At 34.9% G+C, this 23,358-nt stretch overlaps 2 protein-coding genes across 3 annotated transcripts in view; one reads left to right on the forward strand and one right to left on the reverse strand.

Moving 5' to 3' along the window:
• The window catches only part of LOC128991385 (10 kDa heat shock protein, mitochondrial), a 34,225-nt gene that overhangs the window by 9,535 nt on the left and 1,332 nt on the right, over positions 1-23,358 (reverse strand). Inside the window, exon 1 of one of the 2 annotated variants that reach the window (XM_054414192.1) lies at positions 1,345-1,547. The exons of the other annotated variant lie outside the window; for it this stretch is intronic. Coding sequence (XP_054270167.1) covers positions 1,345-1,347 — 3 coding nt within the window. The 5' untranslated portion in view covers positions 1,348-1,547. Of the gene's footprint in view, positions 1-1,344; positions 1,548-23,358 lie in introns of those variants that run through there. 2 annotated transcript variants of the gene reach the window in all.
• On the forward strand, positions 2,291-15,921 carry LOC128991384 (heat shock protein 60A). The gene is made up of 10 exons (XM_054414190.1): positions 2,291-2,411; positions 6,203-6,370; positions 7,494-7,746; positions 8,401-8,549; positions 8,988-9,111; positions 12,138-12,306; positions 12,838-13,045; positions 13,602-13,914; positions 14,328-14,506; positions 15,288-15,921. Exons 2-10 carry the CDS (start codon positions 6,203-6,205, stop codon positions 15,447-15,449), a joined length of 1,725 nt encoding a protein of 574 aa, XP_054270165.1. The 5' UTR covers positions 2,291-2,411; the 3' UTR covers positions 15,450-15,921.

Below are 23,358 nucleotides of genomic sequence, written 5' to 3' on the forward strand. Positions count from 1 at the left end.
GCCCCCAGCGGGTGACACCATAGAGGATCCTCTTCTGATTTTACTAAATAAATTTGACAATTTTGTTCCGACCAAATCGGTAAATTAACCTAGGTGGCTAGGGCACTAGCTAATAAATAATTCCATTCTTTCATTGATGCTAAAGAAGGATTTTCATTTAATTTCATGTCTTACTATTAGGAGGCTGCATTTTAGATTTGTTTACTTCGCACTTTAGATGTGTTTACATCGAGTCAGGTAAAAAATGCTACTTACCGAAGGGCCTCAGGCTCAGGCCAAATCAGATCGGTTCAAAATCGGGTTGCTTTGGAAACGGTTGATTTTTATAATAGGTAGGCCTATAATGTCGATTTTCGAGCCAAGCAGAGCCTGGACTACAAGCTTGAGAGATCAAGCACAAAGTCAGAAAATCAAGCTCGATCCGATTTTCTCAGTAGGTATTCAATAAATTACAATAATGCACAATTAAAAGTAAAAGCTTTTATATCCGTGAGGATCACGCTCACGAAATTGAAAGATTAGGCCTACGCTTTTGCCGCTATCGCGGATATCGACGAGAACATTTCCCCGCGGATGACGATGACGATGTCTCCGCGGCCGCAGATGTTCAATATTTTGCTGCGATTGCGGAAGACGATAATGACGTTTCTTTTTTAGCGAGAAATATATATAGGATTTAGCCGCGATTCAGAAAAATTATTTACCCGTCACCACCGACGGGTCGCGGGGAGATATTAAGTTAGGCCGTGATATTAGATTGGGCCGTAAACGCGGGAGACGATGATGCTGCTATCTAATGATGTCATAGGTTAGGTTTTGCAATCACGGTTAACTATGATAATGTTTCTTCCATGACTTATGAATAAGTTACGGGAAGTATTTACGATTTTGCCGCGATCATGGAAGACGATAATGACGCCTCGGGAGATGCCTTGTCAAGTTTATTGCAAAATTGCAAGTTTAGGCGGTAATACATGGGGAAATGTTTTTAAAGATAATTGGGAGATGGGGGCCCGGTGAACAAACTTACAGGGGGGCCCGCGGGTTCTTATCGCCGCCACTGCCTTTAAGTACAGTTTGTGACCTGAAGTAGGGCTAGGCTTCAGTTAATGTTACTTTGCTCCTATTAACTTAGGGCTAAGATAAACCAAGAGCCTTTAAATTATTATAATCTGTCTAAATTGGCAGACAAGTAAGTTATAGGTGGAACATAACATTTCTTGAAGCCCTCCGTCGATCGATGTGAGAGTGGAATAGGCTTAAGACGAATAAGTAATAAAAACTATCAAGCAACGGGGACTAGCCTCAAAAATTGTTTCAAGCAGCCAAGTTCAATTTACTTACCATGTTTATTTGTTATAGAGCCTGGTGCGGTCCAGCAAACAGTTATGATGAGATATGGCGTGGTACTATGAATTGCCAAATATAAGTTTTAGCGACTTAATTTTAATTTGAGTTTTGGAAAAAAGAATTCACTGTAACTATGACGGCAAAATTCAGACGGGCGCGTGGTGGGGTGCGAGGTGAAGACAATGAGGGGAGGGAGGGGGTTACGATTCCGTTCCGACAGCGGATGAGCGGAGACAGCTGAGGTTTTTATGTGGGAGTGGGGGGGGGGGATATTGATGCCGGTATGCCACTGCTGATGTAACAATAATACACTTTGCAAAATTATTTTTTACAATTCCTAACAGACAAACTAAAGACTATATTTGAAAAAAATCAACTCTAGAAGTGCTTGCACTGTTTCAAACATTTACTTCCGAGGAAATAATTGTATACATTATTATGCAACTTATGTAAATGTCTGCTTTGACCTTGTCGGTGATATAGCACAAAATAACTTAGATAAACGAAACGCTGATCATCGTTTTACACCATAGATGTTTTTTTATAAAATTTAAAAAATAAATAAATTACACCCTACTTAAATAGTTTATTTTATTCTATTTGTCTACTTAAGCTATTTTAGTTTATTATATAAACTGCCGGTAACTTCTAGACTCTGGACCCGGAAACAAGCACTGTTAGTTAAGATTTGAACAAATCTTATTTGTATAATGATTCAAAACAATTATTTAATGTAACATAACCAAATTATATAAATCGTACATTTTTCATAATTTACTGAAAAGTTTTTATTCACGGATAAAAATATAGCTGTAAATGAGATTAACGCATGGTTCAGGGCAACAGCCATGTGCTGCTACCAAATGATTGAAACTGTCGATTTTTGACTCTAGTAGTATTTTTCCTCCTCCCTATCTCTCTCTTTCTCTTTCCTTGCAAGCAGCAAGCGATTCTTGTGTCGTGCCGCCGTGCGTAAGTCTGCCTGTCTGTAACCTCAAGAAGGATTGTTGAAATTAATTCTCTTTCTCGTGAAGTACAGATTTTCATCAAAGAATTTTAAGGTAACTTTCACATCTTTATTCCGTGCATAAAATTTATCTAGGCCCACTGCACTCTTATATACTTTAATTTGTTAGTTAAAATCATTTGTCTTCCACTTCCAGTAAGAATCTTACATTGAGTTTAACATGGTTGAGCGAATAGTGTGCCGAAGCCGGTAATCCACAATTCCACCAAAGTAATTTTGAACGATTTTCATAGGCCTAGCATATTTTAAAATTTTATTGTTAGTTTAAAACCTGGTTCAAAACCTTTATGGTCGCAATCTTAAACGTTTCATGCTTAAGTTAACTTCGGTAACTTATTCTCGTTTGATTAGGCCAAGAACTAGGCTAAGATAATTTACCTGTTCCTAAGTCAGATTTACTTAGGACTAAGTTTTAGTAGGGCTTAAGTTAGGCCTATAACTTACTTGGAATTTTGTAACCGTGTTTCCATGTAGGCCGAGGCTCAAAACAAAAATCTGTTTTACTTACTGGGTTTAGAAAATCTTAAAAAAAATTCTTAGAAAAATTTTAAAATAATTTATAGACCTATAAATTATAACAATTTATTGAGCGCAAACATAAATTTTTTCATTTATTTTATAATTTTTGAGAAATGTTAACCCCTCAAAAATGTTTAAACATTTTTTTTTTGTAATGTTTTAAATATGTTACATTGAAGCCCATAATTTTCTAAACAAAATGATATATAAAACAGTGGCTGCACTTTACTTGACGTCCTAACTTACACTCATTCGATTGTTTTTTTTTTTCGATTCGATATTTTCATTCGATTGGTTTTTTTCCGATTCGATATTTTCATTCGATTGTTTCATTCGATATATCGTTTGGTTAGTTGAATAGGTTTACCTTACCTAACTAACCAAACGATATATCGAATGAAGCAATCGAATGAAAATATCGAATCAGAAAAAAAACCAATCGAATGAAAATATCGAATCGAAAAAAAAAAACAATCGAATGAGTGTAGGACGTCAAGTAAAGTGCAGCCACTGTTTTATATATCATTTTGTTTAGAAAATTATGGGTTTCAATGTAATCAATATATATCGATCGATATTTTCATTCGAATGAGTGTAGGACGTCAAGTAAAGTGCAGCCAAAACAGTATACTTTACATTGTTTTTAAGTTTCTAAGATACATTTTAATAAAACCCTGCGATTGCGCAATAAATGGGAGAACATTAAGACCAAAACTAGAGACACTTGGAGGGTTAAAGCCTTGGAGGGGATCAGGTACATCTGGATCTAGTTTCGTACCTTCAAAAAGCTATCGACTTTTCTCGGGATCGAACTGGCGACCTTTTGATTGTCAGGCGAGCACTTAAGCCACTCAGCTACTCAGCCAGGTATCTCATCGACAAATTAGGAAACACACATTTTTTAAGTGTGTAGGCCTACCTTGTTTTTTAGCTAATTTCCCTATAGGGAAGTTAGCCAAGTTATTACCGTAGGTCTCATGGGAAGATCTAGGCCCGGGACCGATTTACTTTTTCATTTTGATGTCCCCAGAGGCCAAAAACACCGTTCGTTCAAATTTTTCTATATCTATATAATGTATCTGAGGCATGTTAGAATAACAAAAAACGTGATGTGTTAACTCGTTTGGGCTGTGAATTCGTACCTTTGATGCCTTGCGCTGTCGGAGCACTACTCGTTGAGAGTGTGTACACTAACACCGGGGCTTTAGAATACAACGATAAACGTATTCTTTCAATGTTAAAGGATGTTAATAATTACGTGATGTTAAAGTATTCTAAAGCCCCGGTGTTAGTGTACTTAAACTCTCAACGAGTAGTGCTCCGACAGCGCAAGGCATCAAAGGTACGAATTCACAGCCCAAACGAGTTAACATATCACTTTTTTTTTTATTCCAGCATACAGATAGCCTACATTTTTCCCAAAAACAAACAGCTATGTTTAAATTCTTTTTAATTTTTTTATTTTAAATGGCTAGTGATTATTATCTTATTTTTCCACAACTGAATGCAAATTTTGGCGAGAATCGCATTACCCATTCTCTCTGTGAATTGGTAGGCTACTAAAGATTAAAAATTGACTACTTTCAAGCTCCATATCTCGCTTAGTATTGAAAATAAACAATTTTTTCTTATATATTTGTATCTCTAATTTTTAGTACAATTAAACAATAGGCCTAACAAAAAATCAGGCATTAAAATTTGCGACCAAACACCCTTAATAGTTTTAATCAGTTAAGTTCAAGATACTGTATCGCTCAATCAGAAAATATAAATATGATTTATATCCGTCCGATAAGTTATCCGTCTAACTTAAGTCATACATCCGATCTAGTTTGATAAATAAATAGGTTAGTAAATAAAATGACTTTATTTCCAAGCATCTCTCAGTACAGTGAATGTTTTACGGTGTAACTCAGGTCAATATAACTAACAACAATAATTATGATACAATACCCCCGCCGCAGCAAACCTGCAGACCAAGCAAATTTCAACTTGTCTGATTACATTTTTACTAAAATATTTCTATAAATAATACTTATTTATTCCCAATTTAAATAACAAGATTTAACGAGTGCTTAGGTTTGCTGCTACGGGGAAGTGTTTTTGACCATACATCAATGGTAGGCCTATAAGATGAAATTAATAAATTTGCCAAATTTTATCAACATATAAGCTTGTCCATAAACAAGTAAACTACAACAGTTTTAATGTTCTCCATCAGTATAACATGGGAATTTTAAATCATACTATTTTTTAATTTTCTCCATGACGTTAGGCATACAACAGTGCTTCAATATTCTAAATTATTTCTTTTTTTAAGCTCTACAAAATGGTTTATAAATAAATTGAAAAATCTTTTGTTTTAGCGAATTTTCTTATAGGGAAGTAGCTATTACCGTAGGTCTCATGGTAAGACCTAGGCCCGGGACCGATTTACTTTTTCATTTTGATGTCCCCAGAGGCCAAAAACACCATTCGTTAAAATTTTTATATCCAAATGTTTATATTAAAATATATAGGTAGGCTATATGTGTCCGTCCAGACGATAACTTAAATTTTGATAAAATCCTGGCGGATTTATTTATTTCATACTAAGCTATTGATATTTTAATAAAAAAACACACTTTATTAGTTTCTCTGTACCAGCTAACCTAGGTAATTGTTAAACATAAATGTTAATTTAATAGAATAATTGAAAATCGATCCAGGCAAATGGAAATTCGGCAGGTTTGCTGCAGTTACATGCAACTCCGCAGCATCCCAGAAAGGGGATACACGTTCACGCTTACGGATACCGTAAACAAAACGAATTGCAGCTTAGCTGCCTCTGGCGGGATGTTTTTGTACCGGTACACACCACGCGTTGTTTTTGGGTTTCGCAGCTTCCCAAAGTCACCTGGGAAACATAAGTGATGTGGTCTGAGAATGTGAAGCCACTGTCAAGTACCACACCCAACGTCTTGACGGTATCCGTCAGCATTAAAAGTTTTCCTGCAATTTGAACGTGCATGTTTCCATTTGAATTTCTGTGAAGAGTAGTGGGTGTAGCAATATGAAGAATGATGCATTTTTCAGACTTCAATTTTAAACCATGTTTATGGGACCAATCACTTACTTATTCTCACCAGATCAGAGTTCACTACTGCAAAAGCTTGATCTGATTAGTAACATGACTATAATTATAATCAGAGTAATTTTAAACTGGGTAACTAAAATTTTAGGGTGAAGCTAGTCCTCTAAGAGGAAGTTATAATTAATTAAATGTTCTTAGTTAAATAAGACTAAGCACATAGGTTTATTTTACAGATGTTTCGTCTACCAACTGTGCTAAGGACTGTTGCGTCGCGTCAATTGTGTCCATCCATCACAAGATGTTATGCCAAAGATGTGAGGTTTGGAGCAGAAGTTAGAGGACTTATGCTGCAAGGAGTTGATATACTCGCAGATGCTGTAGCAGTTACAATGGGTCCCAAGGTAAGTGGCGACACTCCAATCTTAAATTTGTTGTTAGAAACATTTGATGTGGTTGCAAAATGGCACTGCATTAGCAAGGAATGGGAGTGGCAACATTCTAATGATTTGAGAAGAGTCACAGTGTATAAAAAATAAGGGAAAAATTTGGCTCAACAGAGAAGCAAGATACAGAGGATACATTCAAAGTTACACATTGTAGTCGCTGGTGTCTAACACAAATCCTATTCTTTGTCTCCATTCCCCCCTCGCCATCACATACTACAGCGCTTACGCTGAAGGATAAACCCAACTGCTTCTAAAATGTGATGTGGCCATTGCCGTTCGGGCTCTTCCTTGCTCGGTACAAGTACATTTCCACTTATAAGAGCTGATAGCGCACTGTTGTCCCATAAGTATATCATCTGTATCTTCCTTCCATGTGTTAGCATTAACACTTGAGGATTACTAATAGTTCCTCAGTAGGCCTATTGCCAAACGCCAAAATAAAGTGACAGGCCTAAGACCCGTATATTAAAAATGCTGCAAAATCCTTAACGAATTACGCATTGTCATTGTGGTAAAAAAGACCAATATATGTACTTTATATAGCTGCTGGCGCAAAAACGTCCCCAAGCGAAACCTAACCTCACACTGAGCTATGCAATTTGTCCTAGAGTATTGTGCAGAACTATGTGGTTAAAAATTTATTCGAGAAGTAAAGATTTAAAATATTAACTTGATATAGGCTAATATAATCTAGAATCTTCATAACAGTGACCAAAAAGTTTGTGAGTTTAAACAAGATCGTTAATTTTAAAGGTCAGTTTCTTGAGGAGGCCTATTTTGGATTAATAATATTGATAGTTTATTGATCAATCAAATACTCTTTAAATTATTTATGTCAAGCCTCTTTTTTGAGTGTTACAGTAAGAGCTAGGCTGGATTAAGATAAAAGAATGTTAGGCCTCCTAAAATGACTACCGATACTACAAGTTGTTTATTTTAAGTAATTATTGCCAAAATATTTTTATCTAGCAATATTGTTTTTTTATAGTTGAAGATGCTACAGAAAGATGATCTTGCTTATAATAACGTATACTAATATGCAGTAGAAGTGGTAATGACCTGAATTATTGCTTTTCAGGGTAGGAATGTAATTTTAGAACAATCATGGGGAAGTCCAAAAATTACCAAAGATGGAGTTACGGTCGCCAAGGGAGTTGAATTAAAAGATAAGTTCCAAAACATCGGTGCCAAACTGGTTCAAGATGTTGCAAACAATACTAATGAAGAGGCAGGAGATGGTACCACCACAGCGACAGTTCTAGCGCGGGCGATCGCCAAAGAAGGGTTTGACAAGATCAGCAAAGGTGCAAACCCTATTGAAATCAGAAAAGGTAAAAATGTGTTATTTATCAAATAAACTTTCACAGGACACGTGTCATTTAAACGTAAACTCATTGGACAGAATTGTTTAAAGTCACAATAATACAGTTTTGGAGACTAAATTAATTGAACAGACACACAGGCACTGATAACGAACTAACGTTGAACTAAGAATCAAGAAAATGTACTGTGGGATAAAATTCTGGACATTTACTTTTACTTGGCCTTGTGCAAAGTAGGATAATTTATGATGCTTTTAAGGACATTTTGAAGGTTAAACATCCAATGCATTAATAACAATTTAGTTTAGGCCTATAGGCATGTTTATTGTTTTAAACCACCTAGGCCTAACACTTGTTTAAAACATAATTTAAGCCAACAAAATTGATACAGTAGTTTTTTTTTTTAAATAATTAACCTTCTATCCATAATATATCTATAATTACCGGACGTTACTTTTAACTTAAATAAGAGAGTTGTATCAAGGTCAAATTTTGCAAACAACTTAATCACAGAAACTTGTTATTTTTCAAGTGAAACACTTGCTAAGTTAAACTCTAAACTAAAGAAATACTAAGCACGTTAAGAAATAAATATTAAACTCAGGTTTCAGATTTGGTAGTAACATTTGACTCAGTAGACCTACATTATCTGAAATGTTACAGGCGTTATGCTGGCTGTTGAAACTGTGGTGGCAAAACTAAAGGAACTGTCCAAGCCAGTGACTACTCCCGAGGAGATCGCCCAAGTAGCTACCATCTCAGCCAATGGGGACAGGGAAGTGGGTCAACTCATCTCTGATGCCATGAAGAAGGTTTGTCAACTTTAAATCAAGATTAACTTGATTTTTATTTTCCTTTAAAGCCCATGGGGGTTTAGTGGTTAGGACGCAGAATATTGTTGGAGAGGCCTAGATTATATCTTAAGAATTAATTAAGTTTCTTGTGGTAACTTATGTGTCTTTAGCTTAAACATTAACGTAATATCAACAATAATTTTCAACTATAGAACAAAACTTTTCCACAATATCATTCCCATATTTTATTACCATTAGGGGAGCTAACACAATGATAAAAACCCCATTCACTAAAAACTAAGAGCCAAACTCCTTTTGACACATCCTCAGTAAAATATCAAGTAAGATAATGTTTCTTAGGTTTAACTAGATAAGACCAATAGAAAATTTCTGAATACCCAATAATGAAATAAAATCAGAAAATAACTGTTTCGAAAGCTATAATTTGATTGGCAGGTGGGCCGAGATGGAGTCATCACTGTCAAAGATGGCAAGACTCTCAGTGATGAGTTGGAGGTCATAGAAGGAATGAAATTCGACAGAGGCTACATCTCACCTTATTTCATAAACACCGCTAAAGGTAAATTGAAATAGTCATTGTATAAGCCTAAAGACGTTTTGGGAAATAACATCTTTTTAAATATTAACAAGAGGACCCGTGCACAAATTGCACAGTTTAATAAGGTCCGAAACCTATTGCCAAGAAGTAAAAAAAATCCAGTGCAACACCCGGAATTCCCTTTTCAATATTATGTTTGTTTGGAACAGTAACAGTTATTAGGTGAATAGTATTACTAATTTACAACAAATTTGTTGGTTTTAGATCCACACTATATTTTATTAACGTCCGCACTAGTGAGTACTACGACTATCCGCAGAACTATCCTGATAATTAGACCAATTCGTTAATGCCAAGGTAAAAATGTGGTTCGGATTCCACTATGAACTGTAGGTCCCTTAGTTGCCATTAGCTATTAATTAACAGCTGTGTCTAAGGAATGTCGGCCTTAGTCACTAACAAGACTGCAAGATCGCGCCACTCATCTCCATTCATACTTGGCTTAAAATACCTAGTTTGTATGGTTGCCATTTCATAAGAAATTACTAACCCTGGAGCTGAAAGTCATTTTACTCTGTAAAATAAAAGTGAAATTTGTTTCATTTTCGTGCAAAAATCAGCGATTTCCAATACGTTACGTTGTATCGGGCACTGCCATTTCAGCCACGGCGTAAATCGCCCGATATCGGGGGCATGCCAGCTCGAGGGTTAAAGTAAAGTAAAGAGTGATTTACCTTCCTCAATCAGGTTACAGTTATCAAAAAAGTAACCTACTTAATGTACATGTTCATAAACTATATGGTCGCTTGTTTACAATCTGACCATGGCTAAACCAAAGAATCAGCTTTGAAGAATCAGCGGTTAATTTATAATATTTATTTAAACCGTTATAAAGAAAATTAGTCAGTATCACAGGATTGTTGAAAGCAAACTCTAGAAATATCAAACTCTAGGAAGCAAAGCCCCATAAGACAATACATTTTTAATTACCAAATTATCAGGCGCGCTAGATCATACGCTTTAAAGTGACACCTCAATCGTAAAAATCGGTTAAGTAGGACAGCTGGAAAAGGGATGTAACAGCAAAAACCCTTATTGTATAGATTTAAGATCAAATATTTGAAGTAAAGTAATCATATAGTAATGTAAATGGCCATTGTGGATTCCAACCATGGTTTCTAAAAATGGATGGACCTAGGGGATGTTTTTTACACTTCCTTCTAATAGCTAATTGCAGCAGTTATCAGAAGCCTATTTACATAAAATTGCTTTGAACCTCTAATGAATCATTGTTGACATTAGAATAGTTTACACAGCTAGTTAGTTCGGGTGTTTTTTGTAATAGCAAGAGCATAAGTTATTAAATTTTGACATATCTTAATTTACATCACTCTGAAAATGAGGGAATTCAAACTCTAAAAGATTACAGCTATTCTTGAATCTGTTAATAAAGTTGGCCCCCAAGCTCTATTTGCTCAATTTGAAATAGAGTGTAGTCAATCCGTTTAGCACTGCACTTAAAACCTAGTTTTTTGTGATGATTTTATGTATTTTCCCAGTGGCAAGAACTAGAATATTTAATTTTTGAACTAGTAACCTTAAGCCTTTGGTCTTGCTTTTGAAGTTATGGAGAATTATAACTTCATCTTGCAAGACCAAAGGCTTAACCCTCCGAGTGTCATGGGTCGCTGCAGCGACGCGTAACACACTTTGTGTAGTGTCATGCGTCGCTGCAGCGACTCACGAACACTGTTTACGGCGAAGGCTCTATGACTGACTGAATCGGATTGAACTGGATCGAGTTAGGTATCGTTCTTTTCGTTAGATTCTAAGCTTTCTAAAGGTCTGTCTCTAAGCGCTGTATGGTCTCTGAGCCGATCGTAATTGTAGCAGACAGCTGACGTGCATATCTGTAAACAGGTTAGATAACCTCGGACCGATGACTGATGTGTTTTATTATGATTATCATTGTTTTAGTGTTAAAAATCAAAAGTAGTGATATACGTGGTGCATTATAAGAAGATTTAAGTGATTTTGAAGGGCTGGTTGATGATCCTGAAGAAGTAGGTAGTGATATTGATGTAAATTATCAGCCAGATTCCTAGCTATGGTTAGGCTATGCATTCTTAGCTAAACGCTATGTTCTGAAATCTGTTTTTTGCCCATAACTTATTTATTAGCAAAGCTACTTCCTTATATTATTATATATTTTTAATCCTCATAAAATTTAGAACAAAGTGGCTATTTTCAAATATTTATAGGCCTATAATTTATACAATTTCATTGAGCGCGAACTTCTTTTTTTTTGAAAATTTTCCAAATTATATTTTTTTTTACCTAAAAAATTTTTTTTGAAACAATGTTCCTTATGTTTTATATATAATATTGAAGCCCATGATTTTCCAGACAAAATGGTATATAGAACAGTAGAATTAACATTGTTTTTAAGCTTCTCAGATCCGTTTTAATAAAACCTTGCAAATGAGCAAAAAATAGGCTGACATTAAGGCCAAAACGCGTGACACTCGCTCGGAGGGTTAAGGTAACTAGTTCAAAAATTGAATAGTTTTTTTTTGGTGTTAGTGGAAGCAGTTTAAACACTATAAAGTTAACCCATTGGCGCCGACTTACGAGCTTTACTTTTACGGCTGCTGCAGGCCCGGCGGCTGACTTAAGAGTGCCGCTACACAACGCTCAGTTATGTTATGGGTTATTTTATAATTATTCATCTAAAAAAAACATTCCTAGTATATCGTTTAAAGATATAGCCTAATTGAATAAAAAAAAACATTTTTATGAAGATTAATGTTGTTGTATATATCATCAACTATAACAATAGAGTCGTAATAATCGGCGGATATATCCGCCTACCGTCTGGCAAGGGTTTAGTTAACTTGCACTGTAAAAGTAATTAAACTGTGTCAAGATATCTCTCAGATCAGTAGTTTAGGAAGTTTTAGTCAATTAATATTTCAAATCAAAATTTTCAAGGAAAGACCCACAGTATGAGTCACAATGAACATGGCTGAGCATAATCTTTCTTCCAGGGGCCAAAGTAGAGTTTAAGGACTGCCTTTTACTTCTGAGTGAAAAGAAGATCTCCAGTGTACAGACCATCATCCCTGCTCTAGAGTTGGCCAACGCACAACGCAAACCTCTGGTTATCGTGGCGGAAGATGTGGACGGAGAAGCTCTGAGCACTCTGGTTGTCAACAGGTAAAGTGCTGGGGTTTTGCAATAGTCTTATCAGAGAAGATTTGTTGACAACTGAATGTAGTGTTATTAGATGTGGGATATAAGACATGCTTCTGATTACTAGCTGAAAACAATAACCACTCAGCTATCCAGCTATTTTATGGCAACTGAGGAAGGTTTCTTCACAGGTTAAAGCTAGCTGTAGTCGTCCTAGACACACTATTTAATGATTTTAGGAATTTTTTGAAACGGAAATGTCACTAGATATAAAACTAATCACAGCGACTTCTGCCATACCTAAAAATATGGTGAAGCCTCACAAAGCTGCAAGTGTAAATCAATTTATTTATCTACGGTTATATTTTTTTGAAAAGGGGATAAATTTCAAGTTATATTATCTAACAAAATTAAAGACTAGATATATGATACACAGCCCCAAACTAAATCCCAACTGGCTGTAGCTAGCGCATTTGCTAATTGAAATGACATTTTTATTTTTGTCTGATAACTAATCAAGACTAAAGGATTTACTGGTAAATTTTATACTCTTAGACTGAAAATTGGTCTCCAAGTTGCCGCTGTGAAGGCCCCTGGCTTTGGTGACAACCGCAAGGCTACACTGAACGACATGGCCATCGCCACCGGAGGTATTGTGTTCGGAGACGAGGCAGCCAATATCAAGCTGGAGGATGTTCAGGCGTCAGACCTGGGAGAGGTTGCTGAAGTTCTCATCACAAAGGATGATACTCTGCTGTTAAAGGTGTGGGATCTTTTATCTTTTTATTTGGGGTTTGGGTCCTGAGAAGAGCTAAAAAATTCTAGAATAGTTGAACTGGAAACAAATATTTTTAATAGATCCTAAAAGCTACATGTGAGAATAATGTTCTGTATCTGAATTCAATTTATTTTGTATGAAGCTAAAAAAAATAACAAATGAGTTTTGTTTAACCATAAACTCATAGAAAACTGGAATGACAGCAAACAGTTTATTGCATTGCAGATAGCAATACATTTTTGTGTCGGCATCAACTGTCATAGTATAAAAAAAAATCTAATAAGTAAGTGTATCTTTGCAGTAGAAGTAGCACATTTCCTTTGCCTCCTCCCCCATTTAATACTCTCTCGACCCCTCCACGCTTTCTAGTAAGTCATTTTGTAACCTTGGTTTAAGAAATTATATGTACAAACACAAATAGACATTTTTTAATGGAAACATTTATAGCATTTACAAATAAATTATGAATCTGATTATACGATTTTCCCATTTAAAATTAGTAATTTCATTTAAACAATCTAATGAAGGAAAATATTTAAAGGGCAAAGGTAAGAAGGAAGATGTCGACAGAAGAGCGGATCAAATCAGAGACCAGATTAGCGAAACAACTTCAGATTACGAAAAAGAAAAACTGCAGGAGAGGCTGGCCAGACTGGCTTCTGGAGTAGCTGTCCTCAAGATTGGAGGCTCCAGTGAGGTAGAGGTGAATGAGAAGAAGGACAGAGTCAACGACGCACTGAACGCAACACGAGCTGCTGTTGAAGAGGGGATCGTACCCGGTGGCGGCACTGCCCTGCTACGCTGTATGCCAGTCCTGGACTCCCTTAAAACTACCAACCCTGACCAGCAGACCGGTGAGTGATAGCAAATCATGATTTCTTACAAGCAAGGAATTTTTTCTATTCTCGTTACAGGGACAGTAATAAAGTATGTTTTTTAGTATAATGTTGATAGCTTATTGGAAAATAAATCAATTTGCCAAGTTTGATCAAAGGAAACTTCAACAGTTTATTTATTATCCATAAAAAATAACACAGGAATTGAAAATTTGCAATATTTTGAATTTTCTCAGTAACTAATAACCGTACAAAAACACTTCTAGATGCTAAATTTATTTCTTTATTTATGTTCTACAAAATGGTTTGGAGAAAAATTGGGAAATTCAATGATTTTTGAGGGTCAAAAATGAGAAAACCCAATATTTACCCTTTAATGTACTTATAAGCAAATTGGGTAATTTATACACAAATTATTAATGTTTTTACAGGCGTAGAAATAGTAAAGAAAGCTCTAAGAATGCCCTGCATGACGATAGCAAAGAACGCTGGAGTAGACGCTTCCGTAGTAGTCAGCAAAGTATTAGAATCTTCTGGAGACATGGGCTACGATGCTCTAAACAATGAATACGTACACATGATTGAGAAGGGTATCATCGACCCCACCAAGGTATCGTAGAGCTTGAATCCTAATGCTACAAACGTTTGGCTAATATATAATAATTAATAATCAAAAACATCACCCAATATTAGGAGTTAACTTTGCTTTTGTAAATAAATTATTTTTCATTCAATTTAATTAAAAAGGGGTAGTAAAAACCCCTTTCATTGTTCTGTGATTTTTTTTCCTGTTCACACAATAATCTTTGACAAGTATCAAATAGTCAATGTCACAAGTTTCATGGTGTGAACAAAATTAATCAAAACTATTGGTTGTGTGTTGTGTTTGTTATAACTGAACTATATTTTTTCAGATGTTAAAATGTTACATGCTGCTAAAAATGTTGCTGATAACCTATCTACAGATAAAAATTGTGTGTGTGTAATCATTTCTCATTTCTATCCAAATTAAGATCAAGTATTTTCTCTTATCTCATTATAAGATAAAAAAGAAAGCACATTGAAGATTGTTAAGGCTTTCATTGGCTCACTAAAGTCCTTTCTTGGTGGCCCCCTTTTTTTACAACCCAGTTGATATTAATAAATTTTTCATTTAGAGTTGACTTAATCATGTTTGCCCATTAAAAGAATGTTTATTAACTTAATTCATTATTTTGCCACTCCATGTGGCGGCCATGATTACCTTAAGTTGTAATTCTTAGGTAGGGAATTTGAATACCTATATGGAAAGTGGAAAGTATTTGTATATGTTTGTCTAGCTTACGTGTATCCTATCTTCATTGCCTATTTTATTGAATCATTTTATTGAATCAATGTGAATGTGTTCATAGGTTGTGAGAACAGCACTGACAGACGCAGCTGGAGTTGCATCTTTACTGACGACAGCGGAGGCCGTTGTGACAGAAATCCCCAAAGAAGAACCCGCAGTTCCAGGAGGCATGGGTGGTATGGGCGGCATGGGTGGCATGGGAGGAATGGGCGGCATGATGTAATAGACCCACTGTGTATAGTGAACATGCCAGCACAAAACCTGCTTTGGACCAAGTGACTTACAAAGTATTCAATTGTGTTTATTCGTTTTTTATTCTTGAGAGGATTATCACATATTTGAATCATTACTGAAATTGTATTTTGATTATCACCTTTCCGATATTTTTGTGATAGTCTTTTTTTCAGCTTTAAGTTAAATGAATTTTTGGGTTGCGTTCCGCGAATCACACAGGACTAGTACAACCAAGCAGTGCATTGTGTTCGACTCAAGTGTAAATGTTAGATCAAAGTCTGATAAGAATAGGCAGTTAGATTGTTACCTAATTTTCTATTTTTCCTTGTGTTAGATTATTTCCGATGCATTTGTATGTTATGTTTGAGGCGAGAATGTTAGTGTTTATGTAGTATGTAATAGTTATAAAATTTTTTGTATATGAATTATTGTTAAATAAAATCAATATGTTCAATAATGTTTCCTTTTACTCCCGTTTATTTTTACCTTGATAGTTATTACTTTCTCCACCTATACATAGTAGTAGGCCTATATATGGAAATTGGAGAATGTTTTGTTTTTGTCAAAATCAAAATTTTCCAGTTAAAGTTTTGAGTGGAAATATCTTTTTCACCACACTATGATGTTTTTGGCTGTATTACATACGTTAATTGGTGGCTGAAAGTTACGTTTTGCTGGCCATGCCAGCTGTCATCGTAATTTGGGGACCAAGCAGGTTTTTACAGGCCGGGGCCGCAAAATCAGCTGTCCGCTTACTTAAAATATGAATGCATTTTAAATACACAATCAAAATCCATAACATTGCAATAGAATTGTGTTATTGTCACCGTTGCCTAGCAACTATTTATTTTTATTTTTGCTGATTCCTCAAATTATTTATTCACATAACCTTAAAGTTGTAGTTGTGTTGACTATCAGTGTGCATTATTATAGTGGTGAATAGTGGTAATAGGGTATAGTGTGGTGAAAAATAGCGTTCGTACCACGGACCGAAATGGTTTTGCAGCTCTCGATCGATTTACCTCGAGCCGGCAAAACCTCATTTTCGGCCCTAGGTACGAAATATACTATTTTAAATGTGGTTTTTAATTCATATCTCCATGTTCGAAACTGGACCCAGCTGTCCCTGATCATTGGGCTCTGAATAAATTATCCTGGCTTAATTTTATGTGTGAGCTATAGAGACTATACAAAATGCGTGGTCCGATTTAGATTAAATTTTGTATGTACGCATGGTATCTCGAGGCATAACTTTGATAGTGGGTTTTCTACTACATAAAAGAAAAATTGGATTTTCCCCTAAGTAGGGATGGATGAGATTGGATTTTTAGTTTGAGACGAGATTTCCCATCTCATACATAACAGCAAATGCACGTTCCACATTTTAACCTGATTTTTTAAATAGGCCCTACCTACTGATTTATGACAGATTGGTTAAATACAAAAATAATAATAATAGACAAATACCCCTGCCACAGCAAACCTGCCGACTAAGCGAATCTCCATTTGTCTGAATTGCTTTTCAGTTAAATGTATTTAATTAACATTAGGTTTTATGTGTACTTAGGCTTGCTGCTACATGGAGGGTAAAAAAGTGTATTTTTTTGTAAATTATTAATTACTTAGTATAAAATCAATAAATTTACTAAGTAAAAACAATATATATATATCCATAAACAAGCAAAAACTACATTTTACAATATTCTCCATATAGTCCAGTAAATAGAGACGAAAATAGGGGGGTTAACTAACAAACGGTCCAGTAAGTCTAAATTTTTTATATGTTGTCTAGGATGGTAAGTAGGTGTTTAAAATGAAAAATGCACAATTCTCCCCCCTCCGCACCCGCCGCCATATTGAAAAATAAAAAAATCAGTACTTTCTAGAGATTTTCGCCTATATCTTCGTTTTGGTGCGTTTTAGCGAAAGATATGTAATGTCAATGTTGTAGACAATTAAATTTCCTATAATATAAGTATAATAATTTGGTTCTAAGACTTAAAGGTACGAAAATATTTAAAATCTTTTACAATAAAACGTCAATTTTTTTGTTATTTTGCCAAATCTCTATCAGTCCAAGCAAACTAAAAAAACGGACACAGTAAACGTTAAGAAAATTGCAAGAAAACGTTTTTATGGTTTTATTTGTAGTGTTGGGTCTGCAGAGTGACATACTAAAAGTTGCCAAAAATCGGTCAACAGGAAACCTCCTAAAATCTCAATTAAAAATGGCGGCTTTCTCCAACATTGGACGAATTTGAAAAAGATATACCACATGCACATTTTATTCAAAATTTTTTGAGATATTGACTTGGGACGACCACCGATGCTTTTTGGCTGGGTAGTACTTCATTTCGATACGGAACTTATTTATGGCCGCCATATTGGATATAAATAAAAAAAATAAATAAATGTAATAACGTGACACATCATTATAAACTAGATTTTAACGCCGAAATCCGTTTTTAAATATCTGTTTACGTTTTGAAGATTTATTCAAACGAAAACTCTCCCCCATACATTTCTTATGGACGTTTCGTACTTTGAAGGTTTTTAAATGCCATTTTTCTTATATCTCCAGTTCTTATCAACGCTTGCTGTTCAGTCATTTTAATAAATAATTTTACTTGGGTACTAAGTTTATTAATGTTTAATCTTTATTTATATATATTAGCCCTATTTTTCTATTTTGCATATATCTATATATATAAAAGGCAAAGCCCTCACTGACTGACTGACTCACTCATCACTAATTCTCCCACTTCCCACTTACCTAGGAGGCTGAAATTTGGTACACTGATTCTTTAGGCATTAAATAGGAAAACTGAGTGGTTTTTATTCTGATCGGACTCTCGGGCTCCGCCCCAGTGGCTCTGGAGTTTCCCATGTTAACCTAATGAGTACTCATATTTAAATGGAATTAATGAATCATAACAGCTGTTTCAATTAAACAAGTTGGTTCTGTTCTGTGATGTTCAATAGCATTAAAGTTACTAGGATTACCAACAGAGTGCAGCACTATTATTTTTTTTAATTTATGACAACAGCTAATTTGCAACCAAAAGGTGAGTGAGCGCAGCGAACGAACTTCAACCCGGAGGCGAGTTAGCGTAGCGAACGAGCTAACCTGAAGGCAAGTGAGCGCAGCGAACGAGCTCCAACCTTAAAGGTGAGTGAGCGTAGCGAATGAACTTCAACCAGGACGTGTGAGCGCAGCGAACGAGCTCACATATGAAGTTAAACGGGGCAAAGCCCGCGGGTACAGCTAGTATATATATATATATATATATATGTGTCCGTTAGCGCGATAACTCAAGCAAAAATGATCCGATTTTGATGAAATTTGGTACAAACGTGTAAACCTACGTTTATTCGAACGAGTTCGCGAACCAGCATGATCGGACCATGGGAACGGGGGTTTATGGGGGCTTTTATGGGGTAAAAATGGGTTTTTCCCATTTTTGACCCAAAAAACTTAAATTTTTGCAATTTCTTTCCAAACTATTTTGTAGAGCTTAAAAAAACAAATAATTTAGTATATTAAAGCGTTATAATGCGCCTAATGGTTACGGAGAAAATTCAACAAAATTTAAAATTCCCATGTTATTCTTATGGAGGATAAGTAAACTGTTGTAGTTTGCTTATTTATTAACATATTTTGCCCAAATTTGGAAAATGTTTTTATTTCTTACTAACTATTAACATTTTACATAAAAAACACTTTAACCCTCCCTGTTGCAGCAAGTATGTGTTAAACTGATTCAATTTAAATAGGGAATGAATGTGATATTTTTAAGGAGACATTTTAGTGTAAATCCAATCAGGCAAATGGAAATTCGCTTAGTCTGCAGGTTTGCTGAGGGGGTATTTTTATTTTTCAATATGGCGGAGGGGGAGAATTGTGCATTTTTCATTTTAAACACCTACTTACCGTACCATCCTAGACAACATATAAAAAATTTTGACTTACCGAACCGTTTGTAAGTTAACATACCTCTATTCACTGCACTATAACATGGGAATTTTAAAACAACAATGTTTTGAATTTTCTCCATAACCAATAATTGTACAAAAACACTTTGATATACTAAATTATTTGTTTTTTAAGGTCTTTAAAAAGGTCTGGAGAGAAATTGGGAAATTTTGTGTTTAGAGGGTCAAAAATTAGAAAAACCAATTTTTACCCCATAAAACCCTGTTCCCATGGTCCGATCATGCTGGGTCGTGAACTCATTCAAGTTTATCCCGCCTTACACCTTCAAACCAAATTTCATCAAAATCTGACAAAAATTACTCAAGTTATCGTGTTCACGGACACATATATATTATAGTTAATACATATATAAAATTTTGAACGAATTTTCAATTTTTCAATTTCAATTTTTCGGCCTCTGGGGACATCAAAATGAAAAAGTAAATCGGTCCCGGGCTTAGGTCTTAGCATGCCACCTACGGTAATAGCTACTTCCCTAGAGGGAAATTCGTGAAAATATCTAAAATCTTTTATTAAAATACATAATAAAATCATCATTATAAAAAAGTATTAATATGCCCTAGCTTATTAAAAAACACTCTTCGGCATAATAAACATGGAGATCAGTTAGTGTATAGTTCAACTTTGAAAAATATCAAATTTATAAGTCTAAAACAACAGTATTACTAGGTAAATATCAAGTAACCATTTTTCAGTCTTGTATTATTTTTCAAATGATTTTGGAGTGACTTATTTTGGATATGTTTACAGTAATAAAGAATGTCTCACATCTTACGCTAGCAAAACTTCTCATCATTTGCTTTGTCTAAAAAAATTATAAAACAATTGAAGCAATATTTCCTTGTAAAGAAGTAATAATTAAATAAAAATGCCTTTGCAAAGGAAACGCAACATCAACACGCTCCTGAATTGCGGGTGTTGCATTGACTTTCTGCAGAATTTTTTTTATTTTAAATTTTCTTTAAATTTTTAATATTTGTTTTTATTTCTTTTATTGTTTTTAGCGAATTTCCCTATAGGGAAGTAGCTATTACCGTAGGTGGCACGGAAAGACCTAGACCCGGGACCGATTTACTTTTTCATTTTGATGTCCCCAGAGGCCAAAAACACCATTTGTTCAAATTTTTATATATGTATATATATATAGACTTATATATATATATATATACGTCCGTGAACGCGATAACTTGAGTAATTTTTGTCCGATTTTGATGAAATTTGGTTTAAAGGTGTAAAGCGGGATAAACTTGAATGAGTTCGCGAACCAGCACGATCGGACAATGAGAACGGGGCTTTACGGGGGGTTTTATGGGGTAAAAATTGGTTTTTCTCACTTTTGACCCTCAAAACACAAAATTTCCCGATTTCTCTTTAAACCTTACTAAAGAGCTTAAAAAAACAAATAATTTAGTATATAAAAGTATTTTTGTTCGATTATTGGTAACGGAGAAAATTAAAGAAATTGTAAATTTAAAATTCCCATGTTATTCTTATGGAGAATATTGTCAAATGTTGTAGTTTGCTTGTTTATGGATATATTTTGATCAAACTTGGCAAATTTATTTATTTTGTACTAAGCTATCAATATTTTACTCAAAAACACACTTTATTAGTTTCCTTGTAGCAGCAAACCTAGGTACTCGTTAAACCTAATGTTAATAAAATATATTTAACTGAAAATCAATTCAGACAAATGGAAATTCGCTTAGTCGGCAGGTTTGCTGCGGCGGGGGTATTTTTTTATTCCGTCTCAAAAAAATCTTGACTAAAACAGAATCTCGTCTCGTAGAACAAGATTAAAAATTTCCCAAAATTTTGAGACTCGTCCATCCCTACAGTACTAAGGGCTAGAACGGTTTTGATTAAAAATTTGTTATGTTGTGTTGTGGTTCTTTTTTTAACTCTAAACAAAATTGTACAACCGCCAATAGTGTAAAAAATATGTTTCAAAAGTTATTACAATTCTTGTGATTTTACTTACAAAATGTAGTTACTCACACCGGTAAAGGTTTTTGAGGAGCTAATAGGAGAAAGTATGTTTAAGTTTGCTGATAACTGATGTTTTTTTTTTTTTTTTAACTACTGCAGAACTTACAACCCATTTCAATGACATATCTTTCAGGGAGTAAATTCTATTCTGAAGTCTGGATTCAAATCCCGCTAACTATCCAAGGCAACCGCTGCTACTTATACGATAAATGCTGAGTTTCTCAAAGTGTGGTCCATGGACCCCTAGGGGCCCGCAAAAAATATTATAATACATTTTTTTAATCACTCACACCAAAGGCCCCAATTTCTGAAAATAACAGTTTTGGTTTGTATTACAAATTGCATATGTTGCAAGCTCAACACTTACATGTAAACAGGAAAATATTGGGTTAATAGGGGAATAGCGGGTTGGGGAACTTGTAAGGGGTCCTTGAGTAGATGAAGTATGAGAACCCCTTTGATAATGTATTGGTTTGGAATCAACCTTGAGCTACTGAGGAAGAAAAATGTAGTATTCCTACTTCCTAGGTAAGGTAAACTAAATCATTCATTCATGAACATATCTCTAAAGACGGTGAGACACTATCAATCTTTTCCCCGAATCGAGCAGAGAGAAGAGAGGTCGAAGGAAGCATGTTCGATAGTGTGTCAGGGATCCGAACACTGATCCAGGTGATGAACCAGACATCAGGCCGAGCAGGGAGACGAGCGCTCTGGAGGCGGTCCGATGTATGACAGTGTGTCACGGTATATTTTTGCTTCGTACGTCGTTGCGAGCGCCGCACCGAGCAGCCGCCTATGCTAGCGTTGAAAGTTCTAATCACCTAATTGTATATGGTGACTAAACGAAATGGTAAAATAATTAAATGTTGGGTAATATTTTGCCGTTATATATTATGTTCATTAATGTTGTAATTTTGTGGTTTGTTTGGTCAAAAATGAAAATTTATTTTTGAAACCGTCAAATCATGACATCAATAAATGTTATACTTGATTTAAGTAATTGATGTTATATACTTAAAATCTTTCAAAATTTATATAGACATCAATATTATTAAAGGCAATTCAAATTATCATTTTGTAACTGATCAATCATCTTGTATTTCATGTTTTATCAAATCATGACATCAATAATGTTAACTTGGATTGATGTTATATACTTGAATTCTTTCAAAATTTATATAAACATTAATATTAAAGGCAATTAAAATTATCATTCTGTAACATGTTATTTCGTGTTTTATTACTGTTTTATTATGACTGCCTCCACGCTCTCCATCCCTCTCTTAACTCTCTTTTGCTTTATAGATAATAATCTACTTACGTATCACATATGCCAGTAGATGTCAATTGTAGTTGATTATGCTGTACATTAATTTGATTTCTCTTTTGCTGCCCTTGGTAAATCTCGTCTGGTCTTAGACTTGTGAGGATTAAAATTTTTCTGATATTTAACTCCCTTCTCCCTGCTTAAATAGTTCGGGGCTTGATCGGAGAAACGATCGATATTGTCACCGCCTTAACTGGAGCACAGTTTTGTAAGAAAATTTTTAAAAAACCTAGAAATGGTGGGATCTAGGAGTACACTCTATAATCCAGAAAAAGTGTGGCCAATTGAAAAATTTAATTTTACATGACCTCTATACTTTTCCAAGTTGGACTAGAGATCTAAATTTTTCCTGCTTCCCTAACTTATTGATACATCTTAAATTGTGACCAGTAAAATGGAGGTTAACAACAAAATTAGGGTTGCCCTTTTTGGTCCCACAAATTATCCTGGGAGGTAAAAAAACATTTGATACTGGCCAAAATAGTATATCTCATGAAGAATATCCAAGGGCAGTGGTTATGATCCTCACCTAGTAAATTTATACTCTTGAAATTTGTATGGTTGCTATTTCAATTAAAAGTATAG

Source organism: Macrosteles quadrilineatus, unplaced genomic scaffold (genome assembly GCF_028750875.1).
Source record: "Macrosteles quadrilineatus isolate MER2022 unplaced genomic scaffold, UCM_ALF_1.0 Scaffold_4__1_contigs__length_99947679, whole genome shotgun sequence".
Classification (NCBI taxonomy): Eukaryota; Metazoa; Arthropoda; class Insecta; order Hemiptera; family Cicadellidae; genus Macrosteles; species Macrosteles quadrilineatus.

Coding starts and splice junctions, on each gene's coding strand:
- LOC128991384 (XM_054414190.1), top strand. CDS start 6,203: ATGTTTCGTCTACCAACTGTGCTAAGGACTGTTGCGTCGCGTCAATTG. Junction 13,046..13,601: donor ATGATACTCTGCTGTTAAAG/GTGTGGGATCTT, acceptor AAATATTTAAAG/GGCAAAGGTAAGAAGGAAGA. Junction 14,507..15,287: donor GTATCATCGACCCCACCAAG/GTATCGTAGAGC, acceptor ATGTGTTCATAG/GTTGTGAGAACAGCACTGAC.